The 25127-nt window shown below is 41.0% G+C and overlaps 1 protein-coding gene across 1 annotated transcript in view; it reads right to left on the bottom strand.

The window, feature by feature from the left end:
• Positions 1 to 14561, bottom strand: part of ACER3 (alkaline ceramidase 3) — a 92557-nt gene extending 77996 nt beyond the window's left edge. The window contains exon 1 of the mRNA XM_079788188.1: positions 14384 to 14561. Within this exon, the coding sequence (XP_079644314.1) occupies positions 14384 to 14486 (103 nt within the window). The 5' untranslated portion in view covers positions 14487 to 14561. The remainder of the gene's footprint in view (positions 1 to 14383) is intronic.
• Between the last annotated feature and the right edge of the window lie 10566 nt (positions 14562 to 25127).

Genomic DNA, 25127 nt, shown 5'->3' with positions numbered 1-25127 from the left:
GAAAACAGCCCAGATGTCCATCAAGAGGAAAATGGATAAACAATCTATATTAATAAAAGCCTATGTGGTCGTCACACCCTCACGCCGCAACGAGCAATCACCAGGAAGCTGCGTGTGCGAGGCGCACGCGAGTGGGCGGGGACTTGACCAGGACATGCAACGGGGGAGCGGATGGCGGCTGCCACTGCCCAGGGCCGGCCCGAGGCTCAGGCAACGAGGGCCAGGCTGAGGCTCAGGCAAGCTGCAGTGACTGTGAGGGCCGAGGCTCAGGCAGCCTTACGGCCGGCAGTGGCAACAGCAGAGGCATGATGGGGGCGTCGCCTTCCCCTGATTGCCAGGTCGCCTCCTGCAGAGGGAGGCCAGAGGCAGCAGCAGTGAAGGGGTAATGGGGTCGATACCTTCCCCTGATCAGCTGGTTGCCTCCCACAGAGGGAGGCCAGACTGAGGCTTAGGACATCCCCTGAGGGCTCCCGGGCTGTGAGAGGGGGCAGGCCAGGCTGAGTGACCCCCCAATGCATGAATTTTTGTGCACCGGGCCTCTAGTCTATGATAATATTCATACAATGAAATACTACACAACAATTAAAAGGAACAAACTACTGACACAATAGTATAAATAAAACTCATTTCTTACAAACATGAATCTTAAATGGATAAGTAAAAGTTTTTAAATATTTTCAATTTTAATTTCTAATACAGTAAATACCAACATATTTAATCACAGAGTTCTTCAGGATCCTCAATACTTTTTAAATGTGTAAAACGGTCATGAGTCCAAAAAGCTACCTCTGATCTAGTAAAAAAAAGTTGAATATGGGCATGCCCTACAATCTAACAATCACACTTCTAAGTATGTACTGAAATTCTTAAACATATGTGTGTACCACAAGATGTACAAGAATGTTCATAGCACTATCTGTAATAGCAAAAACGTGGAAACAAAATATCCAATGATTGAGGAATGGCTAAATCAATATATTCATACAAATGGAATTCTAAACAACATAAAAATAAATATCCATACCCAACAACACAAACCATTCTCAGGAACATGCATGATACGAAGGACCACAATTTGAGTGAAAAAGCAAGTTGCAGAAAACTATATATAAGAAACAATTTTACTTAAAATATAAAACAAGCAAATCTAAACAGTATATATTTTTCTTTTTTTCATTATTAAGGTATAACATATGTGTCCTTATTGCCCCATTGCCCCCCATTCCTCCCACTCCTGCCCTCACCCCCCTCGTTGTCTGTGTCCATTGCTTAGGCTTATATGCATGCATACAAGTCCTTTGGTTGATCTCTTCCCCTTACCCCCACCCTCCCCTACCTTCCCTCTGAGGTTTGATGGTCTGATCCATGCTTCTCTGACTCTGGATCTGTTTTTGCTCATCAGTTTATGTTGTTCATTATATTCCATAAATGAGTGAGATCATGTGATATTTATCTTTCTCTGACTGGCTCATTTAGCTTAGTATAATGCTCTCCAGTTCCATCCATGCTGTTGCAAATGGTAAGAATCCCTTCTTTTTTACCACAGCATAGTATTAAACAGTATATTTTTAAGAATGCATAAGTGGTTGCCCTGGCCAGGTAGCTCAGTTGATTAGTGTCGTCCCCAGTAAGCCAAGGTTGTGAATTCAATCCCTGGTCAGGGCACATACAAGAATCAACCAATGAATGCATAAATAAGAACAACAAATAGAGGTTACTCTCTCTAAAAATCAATAAATATATTTTTAAAAAGAATGCAAAAGTGGTAAAAATCTAGGAAATGATAAACACTAAATTAAGGATAGTAGTTATCTCTGGAGAAAAAGGAAAAAGATGGGATCAGGGAAGGGTACACAGGGGATAAATGTTTATTTAATGACTGCTCTTAACCAAAGAATAGTCTTTCTTTATCAAGGTCATAATTCTCTTCAATTGCCAGGCTTTAGGTCTGACATTCCTAGAGTAGTGAAAGAACAAAGAACATAGATCTGATTAGCAAGACTAATTGAATCAACGCCAGTGATCAAAGGGATCAGACAACAAAGTAGACATGCCCTCTTGTCTGCTTTAAAAAAGAGAGAGAGAGAACAGTGAGGGCAGAGGTATAACTGCTACTTGGCAGGTAATATTTCATTTTGGGAACACTATCTTATCTAGAATCTCTCTTTATCATTTGTGTGAATGAATAAATAAGTGAATATCAGCCATAAAAACATAAGGGCAGTACCTAGATTTTGACATGCATAATTTTGGCGTTCTGTTTTGTTTTCAGGCTCTATCCAGTCTATCCACTAGCTGTTAAAAGCACCTTGCTCTGAAAAGTTAAAGATCTTTAAGAGCAAGAGTACACACCTATAATGAATCAAAGATTTTTCTAGCTCTGCAACTAAAATATTTCAACCTTGAAGTACTTACTTTCATTGAGTCTCAGGAGGACAGTATAGGAATAATAAAATTATGCTCATAAAATTCTTCGAAATATTCACATAGGAGAAACATAACCTTATTATCTTCTAAGAATAATAAGGTATGGTGTAATTTGGTATATTCTTGAGATTAAACCACAGGAAATCAAAATTGCTCAAAACTCAACTTCAGAGTTCAGTTATCTATTGCTGAATAACACCACCTCAAAACTGCATGGCTTTAAAAAATAATTTAGTACTAGTAGTATACAATTAATACTATACTCATTAATACTTATATGAGTATAAGTATTTACATAAATAACCTGTATTGGCAGGAATCCAGTATAAGTAGTGAAATTAGGGAGTACAAGGAAAAGAAGGAAGGAAGACTGAAGACTTTAGAATAAATTGGATACATAATGAGCTACAACTACACATCCACCAGAAAAGCGAAAATTAAAAAGACTGACATCAAATGTTGGCCAGAATGTGGCTCAAACGCTGTGAATGTAAAATAGTACAACCACTTTGGGAAAAGATCTGGCAGTTTTCTATTCTGTGACCCACTTATTCCAACCCTAGGTACTTACCCTATGAGAAATGAAAACAAATGTTCCTAACAGCTTTATTTATAACTAGAGGTCCAGTGCATGAAAATTCGTGCACTAAGAGGGGTCCCTCAGCCCGGCCTGCACCCTCTCACAATCCGGGATCCCTCGGGTAGGGTCCCTAGGCCTGGCCTGAGATCAGGGCCTATCGGGGCTTTCCTTCCCCGGGCTGCAGGAGCTGGCCCGACCCCCGCTGCTGCCACTGCTTGCCATATGTGCAGCGCTGCCCCCCCTCCCCTGCCACTGGTGGCCTCCCTCTGCAGGCAACAGGCTGGGGTGCAATGGCTTGGCTGGCCTGGGCCTCCCTCTTTCTTTGCTGGGGGGCGGGGCCAGCTCTTCGAGGTGCCATCTGCCTACATGATCACCTCTAACCGCTGGTCTGCCTACCTGATCACCCCTAACCACTCTGCCTGCCTGCCTGATTGCCCCTAACCACTTGTTTGGGGGCGGGACCAGCCCGGCGAGGGGCCCTCTGCCTACCTGATCTCCCTTAACCACTTGCCTGCCTACCTGATCACCCCTAACCGCTGGTCTGCCTACCTGATCTCCCCTAACCCCTCTGCCTGCCTGATTGCCCCTAACTGCTTGCTTGGGGGCTGTCTGCCTACCTGATCTCCCCTAACCGCTTGCCTGCCTACCTGATCACCCCTAACCGCTGGTCTGCCTACCTGATCTCCCCTAACCACTTGCCTGTCTGCCTGATTGCCCCTAACCACTTGCTTGGGGGTGGGGCCAGCCCTGCGAGGGGCCGTCTGCCTACCTGATCTCCCCTAACCACTTGTCTGCCTATTTGATCACCCCTAACCCCTGGCCTGCCTACCTGATCTCCCCTAACCACTTGCCTGCCTACTTGATCACCCCTTAACCCCTGGCCTGCCTACCTGATCTCCCCTAACCACTTGCCTGTCTGCCTGATTGCCCCTAACCACTTTCTTGGGGGTGGGGCCGTCTGCCTACCTGATCTCCCCTAACCGCTGGTCTGCCTACCTGATCACCCTAACCACTGGTGTGCCTACCTGGTCACCCCTAACCCCTCTGCCTGCTTGCCTGATTGCCCCTTACCCCTTGCTTGGTGCGGGGCCAGCATTGACTTCGCCTGGTCAGCTTCCGGTCGTTACTGGTCGTTACGACTCAGAATTTTTATATATTAGGATTGCCAAAACCTGAACACAGCCAGGTATCATCAACAGCAAAATAAACTGTGGTATATTCATACAATGGAATACTATTCAACAATAGAAAGGAATCACTAATACATGCAATGACATAGATGAATCTCAAAAACATTATGCTGAGGAAAAAAGGCTTACACTGAATAGTTAATACTATATGACTCCACTTACATGCAGCTCTAGAATAGGCAAATCTAACCTATGGTGGTGGGAAAAAATCCGAACACTTTTGCCCCTGGTGACAAGGTGGAAAGTGGAGGTGGAGATTAACAGGGAGGGGGCATGAGGAATTTTCCTTTTTGATGGTGAAGTTCCATATCTTGATAGGGATTTTGGTTACAGATGTATGCATTTCTCAGAATTCAGCAAATATACACTTAAAATTTGTCTATTATACTAAATATAAATTTTACATCAAAAGGGAAAAACAAATAATTGAACTTTAGTGATATGCTGCAGTTCTTAGGGGAAAGTATACAAATGTCTGAAATTTACTTTGAAATGTATAAAAATAAATAAAGTGAAGTGCTAGATGGAGAGAGGAATAGATAAATGGATAGAAAAAGTGATAAAATAGATATAGTAAAATGTTAATGGTAGAATCCAGGTAGTAAGTAAACAGTTATTGATTGCAAAATTCTTCCAACTTTGGTGTATGTGTGAAAATGTTCATTTTTTTAAAGGGATTTTCATGCTACGTTTAGAACTTGGCCTTTATCCCTCAGTCAATAGAAAGTCTTCAAAGGAAAACAGAAGAAGAACCTAATTCTGTAATGAGTTACCAATCAAGATTTAAAGAGGTATCCACTGATGAGAGAATGTAGGTAGCTACAAATGACAAAGGGAACAGTGCAAAAGCAATTAGGTGAAGGTTGTGTGGCACACTAGACACTCCAAATGACCTTCCCACTGAAAACACCTAAAAATGCTGGTATATTCACAATATATTCAAACATATGAAAGAGAAGGAAGAAAGGAGAAGGAAAGGAAGATCTACTAAGGTGAGGAGTCAAGTAAGAGACCTCCCCAAATAAAGGTTTAATCTCCCCACCCTACCAGCTCTGAGACTCAGTGTTTGCTCTTAAGGCCTTCCAACTGACTGAATGAAGTCCAACCACATTTTTGAGAGTAATCTTTAGTTAAAATCAACTGACTATAGATCTTAACCATTTACAAAATACCTTCACAGAACTCCTAGATTAGTATTTGATTAAATGACTGGATACTACAGCCTAGCCAACTTCACACATTAAGCAGATAAGGAGACCACAACTATAACAGAGCATGATTTATTTTTTTAAAACTTATTTTGATTCCAATTCAACTAATATTTATTGAGCACCTAGTATTTGCCAGGCACTGCACCTGATTGTGCTTTCACATATATCATGCCATTTAGTTCTCATGACCCTACTAAATATCATTATTCTAATTTTAAAGAAAATAAACTGATACAAAGAATGATTAAGTGATTTGCCCAAAGTCACAAGATTCAATGGAACAAAGTTCAGATAGAATCCTTGATTCTGATTCCAAGTCAGTATACCATGTACTTTCCCCACAGTAGAACATGTAGGACTTCCTTGTCACCATAAACTACTTTTGCTGTCTCTTTTGGGGACCATTTTTCAGGGTCCTAATATGTTTCTTCAATACCTTTACTTCTTTTAAAATGCTTGTTTGCACTACCTAAGTCTCCAGGTGAGATTTTTTTCCACTGACTGGGAAACAGTTGATAAAGGGACAAGGGTAGAACCCAAAATCGAAGGAACAACTTATAACTTTAACCTCAAATAATAATGCACTGGGTAAGACTTCCATAAATGTTTATTATTCTATGTATTCCAGCTCAATAAAGTTCCCCAAATTACCATGAGGTATTTGTTTCCTTATTTACCCACCTGTTAATTACTGTTCTATTTTTTAAAAGTCAATAGTTTCTTCCAATATGTGCTACCAAATGACAATTCTTCCTAGTTAATATCTTGGATGACTTGGGTAAATGCTAAGTCACGATTAGACTTCAAAATGTACTTAGCCTTCAAGTATTAATAAACTCTAACTATTAAACTATAGACTTCAGTCTAAAGGTAAGTGAAAACTTTCTGAAATGAAAAAGTAGTTACATCCTGGCAGCATAGCTCAGTTGGTTATAATGTTTTCCCAATACACCAAGGTCGTGGGTTCTATCCCTGAGTACATACTAGTGCAAGAATCAACCAATGAACGCATAAATAAGTAGAACAACAAATTGATTTCTCCCTCCCTCTCTCTCTCTCTCCCCTTTCCTCTCTCTCTAAAACCAATTAATAATTTTTTAAAAGTAGTTCAATTTTAAGTTCTAATTTTGCTCATTACCCAGGATAATCATTTTCAAGCCTTCCTTCACATACAGTGTTTTCAGCCTGTTGCTGTGTGAGGTAGGGAATGAACACCTAACTTGGTTTTCAAAGTTAGAAGCCTAGGTTCCAGTACCATCCCTGTGAGTCTGAACAAGTCATTATCCTTTTGAATTTGGTTTTCTTACATGCAAACAGGGATAATATCTATACCTTACAAGAATAAAAGAGTTAAAAGTGCTTTTTGAACTGTAAAGCCTTGCTTCTCCAAGTATAGTCTCCAGACCAGCAGCTCTGGAATCACCTGATAGCTTTTAAGAAATACAGAATCTAAAGCCACATTCCAGACCTACTGAATCAGAATGCACCTTTTAACAAGATCTCTAGATAAATCACAAGCACATTAAAGTCTGAGAACCACTGCTGCAAAGCATTCTATATATGTTAGAGATCTTCACCATAAAAAAATAGTTCATTAGGAGCTCTTTGGTTCTGAGCAAGTCCTGTGATCTGGTAATTCATTAACAATATAATTTCACCACTAATTTGCAACATAATCTTGAGTAAATCATTTCAATTCTCAAGGTCTTTCTCCTTATAAGTAAAATGAGATTAAACCACTATTCCCAACCTGAGGCCCCTGCACCCACTAGGGTCTGAAAAAGTGGTAATGGAGGGAAAGAAGATAGTATGGAAGTCAAGAGCATAGCTTTGGAATCAAATGGCCTGGGTCACTTACGCTCTGCCACTTAACAGTGTGTAACCTGGGGGAAGTTCCTTTACCTTCCTAAATTTCAATGTCTTCAACAGCAAAATTAGAATTAGTACCTACCTCAGAGATCAAGCAGTACGCCATACGATCACAAATGAGTGCTCTGCTAGGTAAGTAACTTTTTCAGGGTGAGAGAAACAGTCTACAGCTTTACTAGGATGATTGCACAGATGTGTACACCTATCAAAACTTTTCCAACTATACACTTAAAAAGGATGCATTTTATTATAAGTAAATTATACCTAACAAAGCTAATTTGAAAAGTAAAACAGAGAGACAAAAAAGAATGCACTCCAGAGTCAGATTGTGTAAACTCAAATCCTCACTTTGCCTCTTGCTAAGTGGAAAACTGCACAAATTATTTAACCCCTCTGTGCCCTAAATTTCCACATCTACAAAATAGGACTACTAACAGAATCTAACTTAAAAGGGTTGTTTTAAGGATTATAAAGGTTCTTAAAAGATAATACACACATAGAGCTTTACATATTAAGTACCCTCCAATGTTGGCTATAATTATTTCTATTGGCTATTTTCAATATTTCCAAAATCATGTTTCTCCATAAATAAATGCAATGAAGATATTATGTGGTTCTGCTTTGGATTTATATAAATTATACCAATACATTAAAGTAATCAGTGACTACATCTCATATAGATCAGTATAGGGTGATAACAGTAACTAGATCTCCTTTGACAGTTACACATGCCTTTGAATAATTTAAGTGAATATATTTAATTAATTAAAATATATTAATAATTATAATGTATATAAAAATAATAAATTACAATTTATGTAAGAATAATAAATTCATGTGTTCTAAGAAAGAAAGTAGTAAAAGGCTTCTTTCTAATGAAAAGGTTAAATAGCTGCTATGTTACCATATGATCCAGTAATTTCAATTTGGGGTCTCAAAGAGATATCTGTACACCCCTATTCACAATAGCCAAGAGATAGAAGCAACCCACGTATCCACCAACAGAGGGATGGATAAGCAACATGTGGTATGTGTATATATATACACATACATATATACATAGAATGGAAAATTGTATGTATAAATTTTGAAAAGAAGGAAATCCTAACATATGCTACAACATGGATGAACCACAAGAACATTATGTATGCTAAGTGAAATAAGCCAGTCACAAAAAAGACAAATACTGTATAATTCCATTATCTGAGGTACCCTAGATAGTCAGAGACAGAAAGTAGAAGAGTGGTTGCCAGAATCTGAGGGTGATAAGGGAATGGGGAGTTGTTTAATGGCTGTAGAGCTTCAGTTCTGCAAGATGAAAAGAGTTCTAGAGACTGGCTGCACAGTAACGTGAATATACTTAACCATTTTTAAGACTTAAAAATGGCTAAGATGGTAAATTCTGTGTATATTTTTCCACAATAAATCAATAAACAGCTGGTGTGGTCATTCTTCCATCACTGACACTGTAAAGCCTTTATGCTTTAAGTTTTTAATAAGCACCCTTTCTTTGCATTCTAAAGAACCACATACAGACGTCCATCACTGCACTTGAAACAACTGACAGTCTTTGACTTAAAAACATTAAATTTAAACCCTTTTGTGCACTGAATTTGGCCCTTCATGTGCCCTTCATTCTTCAGTTGACTTATGATGCTTTTGAGCTCTAAGTCAGAGGCAGTGTTGCTTGCCTGTCAACAACCTCGGGAAAAAGATGGTCTTTCTTATATTGACAGGATGTCTCCTCTGCTAGCCCATGGGACACCAGGACCAAAAGAAGCCTGAACTATGCTCACTTACTTGAGGCTACAGAGAAGATAGTGGAAAGGTGCCTGAAAAGAAGGAAAGAAAAAGAAAGGCAGCAATGAACTCCAAGAAGCTAGATGCCTTGAATGGCATAAGTGTATGGCAGAGGCAACTGGCTAAAGCATCTCTGGTCTTGCACTACAGTGGTAAGGAAAGAAAGACCCCTTTACCCTAAATCTAAATAAATCCCATAACTAAGGTCTAAAGAGTAAGGGTTGCCCTACTTTTCTTCTGCCAAATTCCTGTGAATAGGATGGGAAGAGGGGCAGCAAATCTGTGCGAAGGGACAGCACCTACCTAGCTTTTGTAACCCCTATAAACCCATAATTAGAAATTAAAAAAATAAATTTTAGCCCTAGCCAGTTTGGCTCAGTGGATAGAGCATTGGCCCGCAGGCTGATCGATGTGTCTCTGTCACATAGATGTCTCTTTCCCTCCTTTCTACTCTCTCTAAAAATCAATGGAAAAATAACCTCGGATGAGTATTAACAAAACGAAAAAAATTTAATTTTAGCTTTATGATAAATAAACCCTCCTTCATGATATGCCAATTCTTGGACATTCTTCTTTCAAATATATTTTTAGTAATGCATTTCCCTTGAGAATAGGAAATGCCTAGTTGAACTTATCTGTTCATACACCTACTGGCTTGTTAGCTACCTTTAATAGAGAGACAGTCTTCACATAGTTTTGTATTCTGAGTCAGTGACCAAAAAGGTGTTCAACAAGTACTTGCTGAATAAACAAAACATTCAGAAAAATTTTTCACTAGGTAATTCTCCTCGAAGACCATAATTATAGCATAGAATCCACTTCCATTTCCCTTTAGGTAATATTTCTTCCATGAAACCAATAGCACCTGAAATTCCACTTCCTGTAGACTGTATGTCTTGGTAGAAAGAGCTGTCAGACCTATATTTGAATACAATTTCTGCCATTTATAGCTGTATGATGCTGAGCAGGTTACTTAACTTCTCTAAGACTTGGTGTCCTCATCTAAAAAATGGGAATAACACCACCTTCTTATTACCTACTAGGAATGTTCTAAGGATTAGAAATGCACACGCAGTCTTCACTTTACAAGGTTCTAAAATGCACATATTTCAGTTACCACAGTATATTAACAACGAGTAATTAAATACACTACAAATGTTGCGACCAGCTCTTCAGTCCACAAATCACTATGTAAATAATAGAAGCACATCACCATCAGTGATTAACCAAGTCACTTCTTTTGAATTCTGTTGGTGAACTTGACAAAATAAACTATAAAAAAACAACAATTAGGCTATTGGAGGACTTCTCATCAGCAACAATAAAAGCCAGCACACATTGGAATAATATTTTCAAAGTTCTGAGAGAAAATACTATGACAATTCACCAAGGCAAAGAAAAACATACTCATTCCATATCAGGAGTTATAAGACAAGAGGGCAGGCACTGTTCAAATTCCTCTTGATAAGTTCTTTAACAACAAAAAAAAATAAAATAAAACATTTTAATTCTCATTATTTTAAACTATAGTATACTAAATAAATATTAATTTACTTTTTCATTTCTCTATATATTTATAATCAATAAAAAAAGGTTTACAGCCCTAGCCGGTTTGGCTCAGTGGATATACAATTTTGACATCTTTATTTATTTATTTTATTGAGAGTATTACAGATGTCCCCCATTTTCACCCTTTTGCTCCCCTCCACCTGGCTCCCAACCCACCCCCGTCCTTCCCCTGTCTATTGTCTGTGTCCATGGACTATGCATATATGCATATAAGTTCTTTGATTAATCTCTTCTCACCCTCTCTTCCTGCCTCCCTCTGAGATCTGTTACGACAATATGTTCCATGCTTCCATGTCTACAGTCCTATTTTGTTTGTCAGTTTATTTTGTTGTTTAACAAGAGTTTTAAAGGTCACAGAACAATCATAAATTTTCCCATTAGTTTTGCCAGTTTTAACTTGCATGGTCATTTATGTTGCCCCGCACTACATTGCAAAGTGAGGACTGCCTGTACCTATAACTTTTGGCACAGCAAGGTGCTTATTATTTCACAACTAAAGAGAAACCCTCTGCCTTTCCCCTGGTCCTTACAATCTGCTCAAACAGAAAACAAATTTGAATTGAACTTGGCTGATGTTAAGAAGATAGCTTTCGGGAACCGTTGCTATATCTGAACATGCAATTCCCCCAACTCATCTTTATGTTATCCAAAATACACACACCCCAATCCTGAAAGATAGGCTTCTTAAACAGTTATTCAGTCTGTCCTTTGTGATAGTATACTATTTTATGCTTGTCCTCATCCTTTGCATGTGGGGACAAAACAATGAATGTGACAGAATTAATATGGCATAGTAGCTCTAGAGTCAGACCTCAACTTGAATACTACCTTTATACCACTTTTGCAACCTTAGATAAGTTACTTCTTAGAGCTTCAATTTCTTAATCTGTGAAAGGAGGATAATAATACCTTCTTTTTGGAATTGTGGCAAAGTTCAAAGGAGATAACATATATGAAGTGCTTAGGAAAGTGTGGTATATAGGAGGCACTTAGATATAGCTATTATCACCATTATTATCCTATCCTAACTAATAAAAGAATAATATGCAAATTGACCATCACTCCAACACACAAGATGGCTTCCCCCATGTGGTCAAAGATGGCTGCCCCCATGTGGACACAAGATGGCACCACAAGATGGCCAGCAGGGGAGGGCAGTTGGGAGGGACCAGGCCTGCAAGGGAGGGCAGTTGGGGGCGATCAAGCCTGCAGGGGAGGGCAGTTAGGGGTGACCAGGCCTGCAGGGGAGGGTAGTTAGGGGTAAACAGGCTGGCAGGGGAGTGGTTAGGGGGTGATCAGGTTGGCAGGCAGAAGCAGTTAGGGGCAATCAGGAAGGCAGGCAGGCGAGCAGTTGGGAGCCAGCAGTCCTGGATTGTGAAAGGGGTCCCAGATTGGAGAGGGTGCAGGCTGGGCTGCGGGACACCACCCCCCCCCCCCGTGCACAAATTTCATGCACCGGGCCTCTAGTCCTTAATATTTCTATCATTAATGTAAATATTAGAATAATGATAAAGTTGTATTTCTTTTAAAAATATCATTACTAATCAGTATATTTTTCAAATATCAAATTCTCTTATTCCAACACATGATACATACCCACCACTTGACCTCAACTTCCTCAAGATTTTTTTCTCCCAAGGCACATGTGCTAAGGGTGGCCAACATTCACTCATTCTCTTCTTGCAACCCTTGATTCCTATGTCAAAACCCTCTCTGCAGTCTGCTCAGAGTTTCCTCTTCTGAGGAAACTAAGAACTAAGGCCATTTCCCATTTCCCAGAGCTATCTGCCAGAACTGTAGTATCTTGCTCTCTCATAGCTCACATGACTTAACTGTCAGTTTTCTCTTTTGATTCCAACCCTTGGTTCTAAACTGAGAGTCATTATTACCTATATTTTCCCATAAAGATGCAAAGAACCTAAAGGCCAACTAAAGCCAACCCCTTTTCTCTACTAAACAATTCCGCCTAAAATATTCACATGAGTTAGTGGAGCAATGTCTGTTTTAAACACTTTCAGTGACAGAAAGCCTTCTACCTTACAGGGCAACCCATTCCAAGATCCTATCTTTAGATAAACAGTTGCCTTAGGTTAAAGCAAAATCTCTCCCCCTTACAGGAGTTTCCACTCACAGGTGCTAATTCCACATTACAAGGAAATACAGAAAGTTTAATGCGCTATATGACAGCTCATCCAACATTTGAAGACCCCTGAGTTTCTCTTCCATTTCCAGTTCAGGAAGCACGGTTTTACGTCCCTTCCCTCGTGGGCCTCCTCTGGACCAGGTATGGGCTTGCCAACATGATCTAACAACAAATCGGGAAAGCCCTTCCCTTGCCAGCATTTAGACTGCTAAGCACTTACACTGCAAATGATCCCTTTGCCCATATTCTTTCGCTATTAAGTAAAAAACATTAATTTAAACCAGCAGTTCAGGAAAATTCTCAGCCTAAATCGTGGTATAAAGGGAATGGTACTAAGTCCTGGAAACTGCAGCAAGAGTTCTCTTTTCTTTTCCTCTCTTTCTTCTTTTTGCTCTTTCTTTCTTTCTTTCTTTCTTTCTTTCTTTCTTTCTTTCTTTCTTTCTTTCTTTCTCTTTTTTTTTAACTTAGCCAATGACTGGGAACAGAATTAAGTAGAATGAGCTGGCATGAAACCCTTGCCTCTCTTCTACAAGCCAAATACACATGCCTGGGAGAAGCACCCAACAATGGGGAAGGTTAGCTAAAAAAAAGACTTTGCTTCATGTCCTGAGAAAGGGAATCAAATGAAAAGAAGGAAGTAATAGCCAAAATATATTCTCTGTACCTAGCCAGAAGCAGGAGACTGAAGAAGTATCAAACATTGTGCTCTCAAAACATGACCGAAGTAAACAACAGAAAAATGAGTGGCAGAATTTTTCCGGGGCTCTCCTAGCCTGGCAGGAATAAACTATCTGGGTACACACACACACACACACACACACACACACACACACAGAAAAAAGCCCGAGGGGCCAGGGGTGCCTGTCAGGGGCGGCAGGTGAAGGAATACGCTGCCCCCGAGTCCTCGGAAAGTGCAATCCGTGGAAACAGTGTCCCCAGGTGACCTCTAACCCTTAGGCTGTGGGACAGGAGGCGGAGTGGAAGCGCCGTGGTCCCTGGTGCTCTCGGGAGCCTGGCACCAGCAGGAAGGCACAGGCTAACTGGGTGCTCTGCCTTCTACTTCTGGTGCGAGGAGGGAGTTGGACAGTTGTCCCCAGAGGGCAGGGGCGCTCTGGTGCTTGAAGACATCCTAGGTGGCAGGGGACGGGGGTGGGGGTGGAGACCTGACCCTGGGAAACCGTTCGCCGGAGGGGATCGAAGAGGTCTAATATTCACAGAGAAAGGGGAAAGCAAAGGCTTGAGGGTTCTCACCTATGGGGGAGGGGAGGGTAAACGAAGATCTGTTCCCCTCTCCCTGGCCCGACGGCGGCGGCCGCCACCGTGGGAGCAGGTGTCGCCCCCACCCCCTAACCCGCCCAGACCCCAGCACTCCTCGGCGACACACCGGCTCCCTCTCCTCTCTCTTCATCCGCAGCTTTTTCGTTCCTGCCCCGGCCCGGGCTCCCACTCCACCCCCCGGGGTCGGGCCTGCTGCCTCCCTGGCGGCCAGGTCCGCCCTCACCCTTCCTCAAACGGCGTCTCCCCCTCAGCCCCGCGCCCTCTCCCCCGCCCGCCCGCCCGCCTCAGGCGCGGGCCGGGGAGGTGCCGCACTCACAGAACTCGGCGATGTACCAGGTCACCGCGTAGTTCTCCTCGCACCAGTCCAGCGTGGAGGTCGTAGGGCCCCAGTAGCCCTGACGGTCCGCGACCGGAGCCATCTCGCGCGCCGCCGCCGCCGCCGCCGCCGCCCTGGCGCTCCGCTCGCAGCTCTCGACTCCCCGGACTCCCAGGCCTGCTCCCGCCCCGCTCGCGCGCTCCCCGAGCCCCGCCCTCCTCCCCGAGGGGCGGGGCCCGGCGCCGTCACTCACACAGTCCCGCAGGGAGGCCCCGCCCCCTGGCGCCGCGAAGCCGCCCCGCCCCGCCCCGCCCCGCCCGCCAGCGCCAGCACCCCTACCCGAGGGCGCCAGGGTTATCCTGCCCGCTCCTCCCCCAGGAAAGGGTGTGATCGCAAAAGGCAGGGGGCGGTGACAGGGACAGACTGCCCCGCCTCGACACGCCCTTGGCTGTAGGTTCGGGGTTCCTCATATCCTGGAGACGGTTTTTTGTCAGGATGTGTCTGAACCTCCGCCTCTGTGTGTGGTTTGATTTAATTGGGACGGAGGTGGGAAGAAGCCTTCAACCAAGCCCTGGCTTGATAAAACCTGTGCAGAAATGCACCTCGGTATCTTCCTGTGGCCGCAGGCCTGAAAGGAGCCCAGAAACAGAACACGCCTAGCCCCCGAGGTTCCGCGGAAATACACCGATTTTCCGCTGAAGGTATATAAGCAAGTGTCTCTTGGAAAACTAAGGGGAAGGGCAACAACAACCCTGGGCTGGGGGGGGGGGGGGGATAATTAAAATGGGCTTTGAGATCCAAAAAGAGAATGCGGCCCAAAGCACGAAGAATTTACCTGCTTCGGTTTGGAGATTCCAAGCCAGAGGTTTCTATCCTCTAATCATAAGTGTGCCATACTCTCCAGGCAACCAACAGCCTCCCCTACCTCCAGCCGCAAGACTCAATACTTGACTGAGCTGCTGGAGGGATCTCTTAAAAACAAATGCAACTGCCCCTGCCCCTTGGGTTCAGCTACACCAAACTTGTCCCTCGCTTGGAAGGTGCAAGGTCAACTCCCATCCTCTTGCCTTTGTTCCTGCGGTTCAGCTGGGACCGCCTTCCTCTCTCCTCCATTTGGCTAAATTCCACTGGCCCTTCAAAATCCAGCTTCTTGAAGCCCACCCTGACTCTCACCCCCAAGCGCTCCCTTGCCCTTTGTTCACTTCCTCCCATGGTTCACCCAGATTAGAGAGCTTGTTTTCTGTTCTTTATGGTCCTCGCACCCAGGACTCTGCCTGGCCAGGCAGTTTGAAATAAAGAGCATAGTTAAGGATTATATAAGTGCTATTTTCCAAGGAAATAAGTCAGATAGGTATAATCGAAGGTAAAAGAGAAAACAAGGAGAGATGAGGAGCCCACAGCCTCTTCATAAAGTGACCTCAGCAGATGATAGATGCAGAACCTTTATAACTGGGAGCAAAACCTAGGAGTAGAAGTGGTGTGGTTTAATAAAAATAGTAGGATATCTGAAACTTTTCTTTTGAGCAGCAGGCATTGACCTTCTGCTAGGTACCCAGCTCTTGAATGGTGTTGGGAACACTAGGTAAATAGGAAGGATGCAAGAGGCCAGTCTCCAGACGGATAAAAGCCACTGAGATGTGGGAAAATGTTTTCTAATCACTTTTATATCATCCTCTAAAATTTCTGTTCAGCCATAGCTGGTTTCAGTCAGTGGAGAGAGTGTCCGCCTACAGACTGAAGGGTTCGATTCCAGTCAAGGGCACATGCCCGAGTTGTGGGCTTGATCCCCAGTGGGGCATGCAAGAGGCAGCCGATCAATGATTCTCTCTCATCATTGATGTTTCTATCTCTGCCTTCCTCTCTGAAATAAAAAAATATATATATTTTTAAAAATAAAATAAAATTTCTGTTTAGTTTATGTTTTTAATATATATAATAAGTGTATATGTTTTACAAGTGAATAAATACCCATATTTATATACTCAAAATGAATATGCAGGAATACATACTCAAAAGTGATTTGCTGATGAGATTGAAATGAAAATATTGTAGAGACCATAACAATAGAGTGTGGTAATACTAGTACTTTGCTAGGAACAAACCCAAAATTAGGGTGCTATGGGATCCCATTTGTGGAAGAACCTCTAACCCAGCCAAGTGATTCAAATCAGAAAATGAGACCTTGACTAAATCAATACCCTGCATATTGTTGAATAGTGAAAAAAAAAAATCTGCTATGACCAGAACGAAATTTAGTAGAGAAAAAATTCCTCTGCCCAAAAGAAAAGATGTGCTGCATAGTACCACTCAGAAAGCACAAAGTGAACTTCACAGTTTCTTCAGCAAAATCTATCTTCCTTTTTCTCTTTTCTAAAAAAAAAACCACAAAAAACAAAATACTTTTCCCTTCTGAGTATAAAAGCAAAGCTTGGAAACATAGGGACCCAAAAATAGCCAAAGCTATATTGAAGAAGAAGAACAAAGTTGAAGAACTCACACTTCCGGATTTTTACACTTACTACAAACACTACACTAATCAAGACAGCGTAGTACTGGCATGAGAATAAACATGTAGGCCAATGGAGTAGAATTGAGACTCCAGAAATATTTACAGTCAATTGATTTTCAACAACAGTGCCAAGACCATTCAAGAGGGAAAGAATTGTCTTTTCAACAAATGGTGCTGCTCTGACAACTGGATATCTACATGCAAAAGAATGAAATTAGACTCCTTCCTGCCACAATAAACAAAATTTAACCCAAAATGAATCATAGATGTAAGAGCTAAAGCCAAAAAACTCTTAGAAGTTTACATAAAAGTAAATCTTTGCTTATATGGAATGCCAAAAGCACCTCTAATAACAACAAATATAGATAAATTGAACTTCATCAAAATTAAAAAATTGTAAAGTATAGTTGAATCATCAAGAAAGTGAAAGGACAACCCCAAAATGGGAGAAAACACTTGCAAATCATATCTCTGATAAGAAGACTAATATTCAGAATATATAAAGAACTCTTACAATTCAATAAAAACACAACACAATTAAAAAGTGGGCAAAACATCTGAATAGACATTTCTCCAAAAATCACATGAAAGGAGATTCATGTTTGTCATTAGAGAAATGCAAATCAAAACCACAAGGAGATTCTACTTCTTACACACTAGGATGGCTATAATCAAAGAGAAATAACAAGTGTTGACAAAGATGTGGAGAAATTGGAACCCTCATGCATTGCTGGACTGTAAAATGCTGCAGCCACTTTGGGAAATAGTTTGGCAGTTCCTCAGAATGCTAAGCAAAGTTACCATATGACTTAACAATTCTGTTCCTAGGTATTTACCAAGAGAATTGAAAACATAGGCCCACAAAAAATTGTACAAGGATGCTCACAGCAGCATTATTCATAATTGCCAAAGAGTGGAAACAAACCAAATTCCACCAACTGATGAATTAATTCATAAAATGTGGAATAGTCGTAATGGAGTATTATTTGACAATTAAAAAAATGAAATACTGATACATGATACAACATGGATGAACCTTGAAGCGTTATCCTGCACCAAAGGAGCCAATGACTCCATTTACATAAAACATCCAGAATAGGCAAATTTATAGAGATAGAAAGTAAATTAGTGATTGGTTGAGAGAGGGAGTAGGAATGCCTGCTAATAGTGACATGGTTTCTTTTGGGATGGTGAAAGTGTCCTGAAATTAGACTGTGGTTAATGGTTGCACAACTCTGTGAATATACAAAAAACAAACACACACACACACACACACACACACACACACACACACACACACAAAACCCATTGAATTTTGTACTTTAAATTGAACACAAAATGTTCTCACTGGTATGTAAATTATATCTTAATAAAGCTGTTATTTTTAAAAAGCAATAATACATTTTTTATGTTGGAAAATTTAGACAACACCCCAAAAAGGTAAAAAAAAAAAAAAAAAAAAAGGAAATCACTCATAATCCCATGAACCAGCAATGACCATTGTCAACATTTAAGTATATTTTCTTCCAGCATTTTAGCTATATATTTTTACATGATAATGCTCATATTGCCTTTATACTTCATGTTCTTTCATAAGCATTTCACATGCCATTAAAAAAATCCTTGTAAATATATAAATAGTAATGTCATATTCAATTTTATAGATATGCCAAAATTTAATTCTTATATATTCATGTTACTATTCCTTTACTACTGGTTATATAGGTTATTTCCAATGCCTATATTTATTTTTGAACTAACAAATGAGAACCCAAATTTTGAAAGCTTTCAACCAGATTCCTATTGAAAACCCTTTTTACTAGTTCCCACAATAAAATAAAGCCAAGCTTTAATCCACTTCTCCCACATGTAATATGTTGTAGTATTTCATATCTGCAAAGAAAAATTTGAAACCATAAAAACCAAGTATGTAGGCTCACCGCCGATTAAGTGATTTTATCATCTACCAGTTACCTTCTGGCCTCTTTTACAATCAGCACATTCTTGGCAGCCTATCAACACTTCCTAAGCCCTATCCGTGGGGGATATTAGAGTGCTCCCGAAGTGCAACAGGCCATAACCTGGGTGACCCCACACCAAGCCTCTCTGGGAAGAGCCCCCGGACTCCTAGGCTGTGTTTGGGCCCCTCCATGCTCCTGTAGCCCCTGATTTCCCTCCACCATAACTCCTCTCACATTTCGTAACAGTCTGTTTAGGAGTTGGTCTTCCAGACCCTGTCTCATTCTATCTGTATCGCATGTCCCTCACTTGGACTTGACAATGAATTTGTGCTCAGGGAATTCTTATAGAGCAATAATAATAATAATAATAATAATAGGTAACATTTATTGAACATTTACCATGGCCAGGCCCTGTTCTGGGTTCTTTATATATGTTAACTCAGTTGAATTTTACAACATTCCTATAAGGTAGATACTATTCTTTCCCCCATTTCATGGCAAGGGGCATTAAAGTACAAAGAGGGAAAGTTACTCACCTGAATGTGTATAAGTAGTTAATAATAGAGCCACGATTTGAATTTAGGCAATCTAGCTTCAGAGCACAGCTGCTCAACAGCTACATCAAGAAAAATTGCTAATGAATTTATAAGATACTGGCAATGAAGCCTAACTGAAAATTTTACAGGAATAGAGGGAGCAACCATGAGGGCAAGCTCCATGAGTACAGGAACCATGTGACACTACTGTACCCCCAACAGACAGCATGGCTGGTAGAGATAAAGCCCTCAATGAATACATGAACGAATGATATAAAAAGGCAGGGTGAGAAAAGGTACAAGAGGAGAAAATTTTTAAATGTTATTACATTTGTTATTTACTTTCTCAGTTTAATATAAGAAGCAATACATATTCAAATGGAAAATTAAAAATATAGACGATAAAAGTTTTATTATGAAATATGTAATATATAAAAATATTATATATCTAAAGTATCATGAATAATAATAAAATGAATCCTGATATAGCCACCACCCAGATTAATAGAACTTGACCGATTCCTTAAGCATCTGTGTGTCTTCCATTCTCATTTTGTCTTTATCATTTCTTTACCTTCCTATATACTTTTATCACATGAATGTATTCCTGAACATAGATTTTGCATGCTCTTTGCATTTTATATAAGTGGACTAATATAGTAAGTATTTTTCTGAGTCTTGATTTTTTTTTAGCTCAACATTATTTTTTTTTAAAAAAGGAGACATATGTACTACTATTTGTAATACTTTAAACAATAAAAAAGAAAAAACAATAAGTGCTCAAAAAATTATACTTTTAAGATTCAATTCATGTTACTGCATAAAGCTATAGTTTTTTCATTTTTACTCTTTTATAATGTCTCCTATTGTATGACAATACCACAATGCATTTTTAAATATATTTTATTGATTTTTTTTACAGAGAGAAAGGGAGAGGATAGAGAGTTAGAAACATCAATGAGAGAGAAACATCGATCAGCTGCCTTCTGCACACCCCCTACTGGGGATGTGCCCGCAACCAAGGTACATGCCCTTGACCGGACTTGAACCTGGGATCCTTCAGTCTGCAGGTCGACGCTCTATCCACTGAGCCAAACCTGTTAGGGCAATACCACAATGTATTAATCCATTTTCCTGAAATGGATATAGTTTTGAATTGTTGCTATTATAACCAATGCTATCCTGAATATTCATTTTTTACCAATCTGTTAAGCATGTGCAAGGGTTTCTTTAGCATATTACCTATGAATGGAAGAATCTGCATATTTTTCAAATGTATGAGATAATGCCAAATAGTTTTCTAAAGTGTTTTTACCAATTTACATTTGCACAATAAAATTATGCTTCACAATATAAAATGTATTTACACAATAAAAATATAATCCACAATAAAACATACAGAAAGAATCGCCTGAAATATTATCTCTCAAGGTAGCCACTAATAATATTTTGATGTATAACTGGCCAAAAACTTTTCTCTGTGTGTTTTATTAAAATAGAGTTAAACAGAGTTAAAAATGCTGATTACTTTGTATTTCCCTGTTTTTACTTACTATACATGATAAGCATTAAAGAATAAATGTTTTATGCACCTGATGATGCTTACAGAAACATTATAGAGTAATCATCACTCCCAATCCCAGACTTTGAGATTCAGCTGCCACCTCTGTAGCTGGACCCAAGCACACTCATTTATTTATTTATTTATTTATTTATTTTATTGATTTTTTACAGAGAGGAAGAGAGAGGGATAGAGAGTCAGAAACATCGATGAGAGAGAGACATCGATCAGCTGCCTCCTGCACGCCCCCCACTGGGGACGTGCCCGCAACCAACGTACGTGCCCTTGACCGGAATCGAACCCGGGACCTTCCAGTCCGCAGGCCGACGCTCTATCCACTGAGCCAAACCGGCCTCGGCCCAAGCACACTCTTTAGGTAGTTAGTGCTTCCGTCTCTTTGCTCCCTATCACCTTATGCATTTCCCACATTCTGCCTCACTGTCTATTGACCAGAGTATACCCACAACGCAACTATGACTTCCTGAAGAAAAAGAATCACCCATATTCATCTCTACATTCCCAGTGCCCAGCACTGGGCCTTGCATATAGGGCCCAGTGCCTCTGTTTAATTAACAAATCCACTTTTATGAAGCAATCTATCTTAGCAGTTAATAGGATCAGCTCTGATAGTTATTGGGCAAGAAAGAAAACCTCTTAATAAGCTATGATTTGGGTGTTAATAACCTCTCTCAGCCTCAATTTGCCCATCTCTAAAATGGGGAAGCAATAGTACCCACTTCTGTATGGATTAAATGAAAAAATTAATTGCAAAATACAGTACCTGGGAAATGGAATAAGATCACTACTTCCTATGGTATCATGGTATTATTGTCACTTAGAATGGAGGAAAAAGACTCCTTGATAAAGCACAGGAAATCATGGTGTCCACCATGCTCAGGGGAGATGGTGGGGAATATTTGAGCCTGATTTTCCCATCAGCTATGTTTTCTAAACTAAAATGAAACTTGGATTACAGAAAACAAAAGGTCAATTTCACACTTCCTGGGATAGATAGCTTCCTTGGTCCCTAGTCTCCCAGCATTTCCCTCAAGCCCTCCCCTGCTCCCCATACCCTAGCCACAAGCATCTGCTGCCTTGTCTTCTGCACTAATCTAGACAAAAGAAGAGGACAAAACAGACAAATTTCAAGGATCAAAATGAAATGTAACAGTCACTTATAACAGCTAACACACACTATTTACGCTATTCCTGACACTGTTCTGAGTACTCTTCAGTATTACCTTTTACAATCTAACAGCCCTGTGCATGAGGGCTACCAAAGTTGAAACTGACATGGTGAGGTTAAATATTTCGCCCGAGGGCACCTTGCTAATAAGCAGTTGAGCAGAGGCTGGAATCCAGGAAATCTGGTACCAGAGGCCACATTCTTAAATACTGTCCTAAGCTGTCCCTGAATGAGCTCAGAAAAAGGGGCTGTGCAGGAAAAAGAGGACTATGGGTCAACACTGGGTTTGATTTCTCTCTATACCTGAAGTATCTATATATATAAAAGGCTAATATGCAAAGTGTCCCCTCAGGAGTTTGACCCGGAGACCGGGAGTTCGATCGCTCACTATGACGTGTGCTGACCACCGGGGCAGCACGGAATGAAGAAAGGCCCAGGCCAGCAGCCAGAAGGCCCCAATTGGCCCTGATTGCTGACCAGGCCTAGGGACCCTACCAGTGCATGAATTTCATGCACCAGGCCTCTAGTAGGAAATAGACTTAAGAGATCTGCAAGGACAATACCATTAAGGACCTCAGAGATGTTAAGGAGGAGATCAACATGGGTACATTTGCAGAAGGGAAGACAGCTTGATTGAATTAAGAAGGACTGAAGACCCGAGGCTACTAAAGAAACTTGCAGTGATATTGTTAGTAAAAGTAGTAATGGAAAGGAGGAGACAAATTTACAGATGTTTATAGGGTAGAATCAATAGGATTTGGAAAGAGATTGGGGAAGGAACTAAGGGTAAAGCGGAGGTGGACCATTCCTGGGTTTCCAGCCATTCCCAGCTGCTGGAAGACCAGAAAATTAATCTGGCTGTAGTGGGTGGACGGGAGTAGGCAGTCAGAGCAGGAGGCAGAGAAAGCATTATTGAGCAAGAAAACAGCTTGGAAGAGCTTGAAAGGGAAGAGAAATGTGGGCAGAATGAGGCATTCTGAGCGGCTGACTATGTGTGGAGAGAAGGGGGAGAGGCAAGGACAATTATCAGGGACCTAGGGTGGAAAGATCAGGGCCTAATATGTTGTGACAGGTGTTTGGGCTTTATCCTAGAGAAAATAAAAGTGTTCACGAAAGGAATGACATGTTTCCATGTATTAAGGAAAATAGATTTTGGGTTTTGGCTTTTCTTCTTCTTCTTCTTTTTTTTTTTTTTAGTGAGTAGGATGGAGAGGAGTGAGGAATCAGGAAAATTGCCAGACTCTTGGCAAAAGATAGGACAGTTACAGGGATATAAATTATAGCACAGGGAATATAGTCAATAATATTGTAATAACTATATATAATGTCAGATGGGTACTAAACTTACCTGGGTGATCACTTTGTAAGTTATATAAATGTCTAATCACTATGTTGTATACCTGCAACAAATATAATATTGTATATCACTTATAATTAAAAATAAAAGAAAAATCAGATATAGAAAGTAATTTAGAGTGTTATGGTCTCTCCCTAAAGCTTTCCTGGGGGTCTGCTGCTCAGGTCCTGTGGCTTGGCCTGCCCCATGTGGCAGCGACACGGAGGAATTTGACGCCAAAGACTTCTCCACCTCCAAGGGAGGACTACGTGCCTTCGGGAAGAGAAAACAAGGTGGCCTCTCCTTAGAAGGAGAGGAAGAGGAGGATGTCAGCGGGGAATCAAATCAGTGAGGAGGAAGACAGGGCTACAGAGGAGGAAGAAGGCACTGGGTCAGAGGATGCGAGGATGCGAGGAAGAGGAAGGAGGAAGAACTGTGGATGAACTTCCTCAATGATGTGGGACCAAAATCAAAAGTGCCCCCAGGTCCACACATTAGGAAAAGAGAGGAGACTAAAGAGACGAGTTCAGATAAATTGTTGGTCAAAGCAGAAGAGCTAGAGAAACCTAAAGAAACAGAAAGAGTTAAAATCACCAAGGATTTTGATTTTGCTGGTGAAGAAGTTAGGGTGACGAAGGCAGTGGGTGCTTCATCTAAAGAGGCCAAATCCTTCTTCAAGCAAAAGGAGAAAGAAAAACCACAGGCTAATGTCCCTTCAACTTTGCCATCATCCCTTGCCCTGTCAGGGTGGCAGAAGTTATGTAGTAGCTACAGAGAAACCTAAGAAGGGAAAGGATTGAGTGCCGCCACCACAGTGGAAATGATAGAAACACCGACAAACGCAGCTGTGGAAGGACCAGAGTACTGTGAACAGAGCTCTCCAGGCCTGGCCCCGAACTTTTTAAGCTGTGGTTTGCAATCATCCTTTAATAGAATAAAAATTATTATAGTGCACACACAAAATAATTTAAAGGAAAAATTTAAAAAGAATATAATATAAAAAAATAGGACAGACAGGTCCAATTGCAACTCGGGTCCTGCGAGGTCCTTGCACTGGCCTTCTTGGGAGGGACTCCAGGGGCACTTGCCTCATGGGAAACAGGAGAGCTGAGGTTCACCAAGTCAGCTCCTGAGCCCCAAACACGCCCACCCCTGGGAGGTTAAGTCACCACACATATGACCAGAGTCATCAGCCCTTGGTTAAGCACCGGGAAAGTTGTAACAAAATAAATTCCATGAGGTTGACTATTAATTGAATAGCCCTAAATTGGTTGTTTTGTACTGGATGTTGCTATGGAAACATCAACAATAACAAAGTAACCTAAAGACACTTGCCCTGTGAACAGGAATTCCTCTTTTCAGCATTGCCTACAAACCAAGCCCTCCCTGTCCTTTAGCTCACAAGAACTGTTTACATGTGCACGTGTTTGGGTGCCTGGTCTGCTTGTATCCACTCAAATGCTTTCAGGTGCCATCTAGATGCTGACCCAGATCTCTATCTCTAACCCAGATCTGTCTCCAGAGCTTTAGCCCTTGAATCAATTAGGATCATGTTCTGCTGCAGGTGACAGAAAACCAATCCCAGTGGCTTAACTAAATTAGGATTTATTTTTCTCAGATGGTAGCCAGCCCTGGGCCACACAACAGCTCCACCA

Source organism: Cnephaeus nilssonii (genome assembly GCF_951640355.1).
Source record: "Cnephaeus nilssonii genome assembly, chromosome: 13".
NCBI lineage: Eukaryota > Metazoa > Chordata > Mammalia > Chiroptera > Vespertilionidae > Cnephaeus > Cnephaeus nilssonii.
This window is presented reverse-complemented; position numbering and strand designations above follow the sequence as displayed.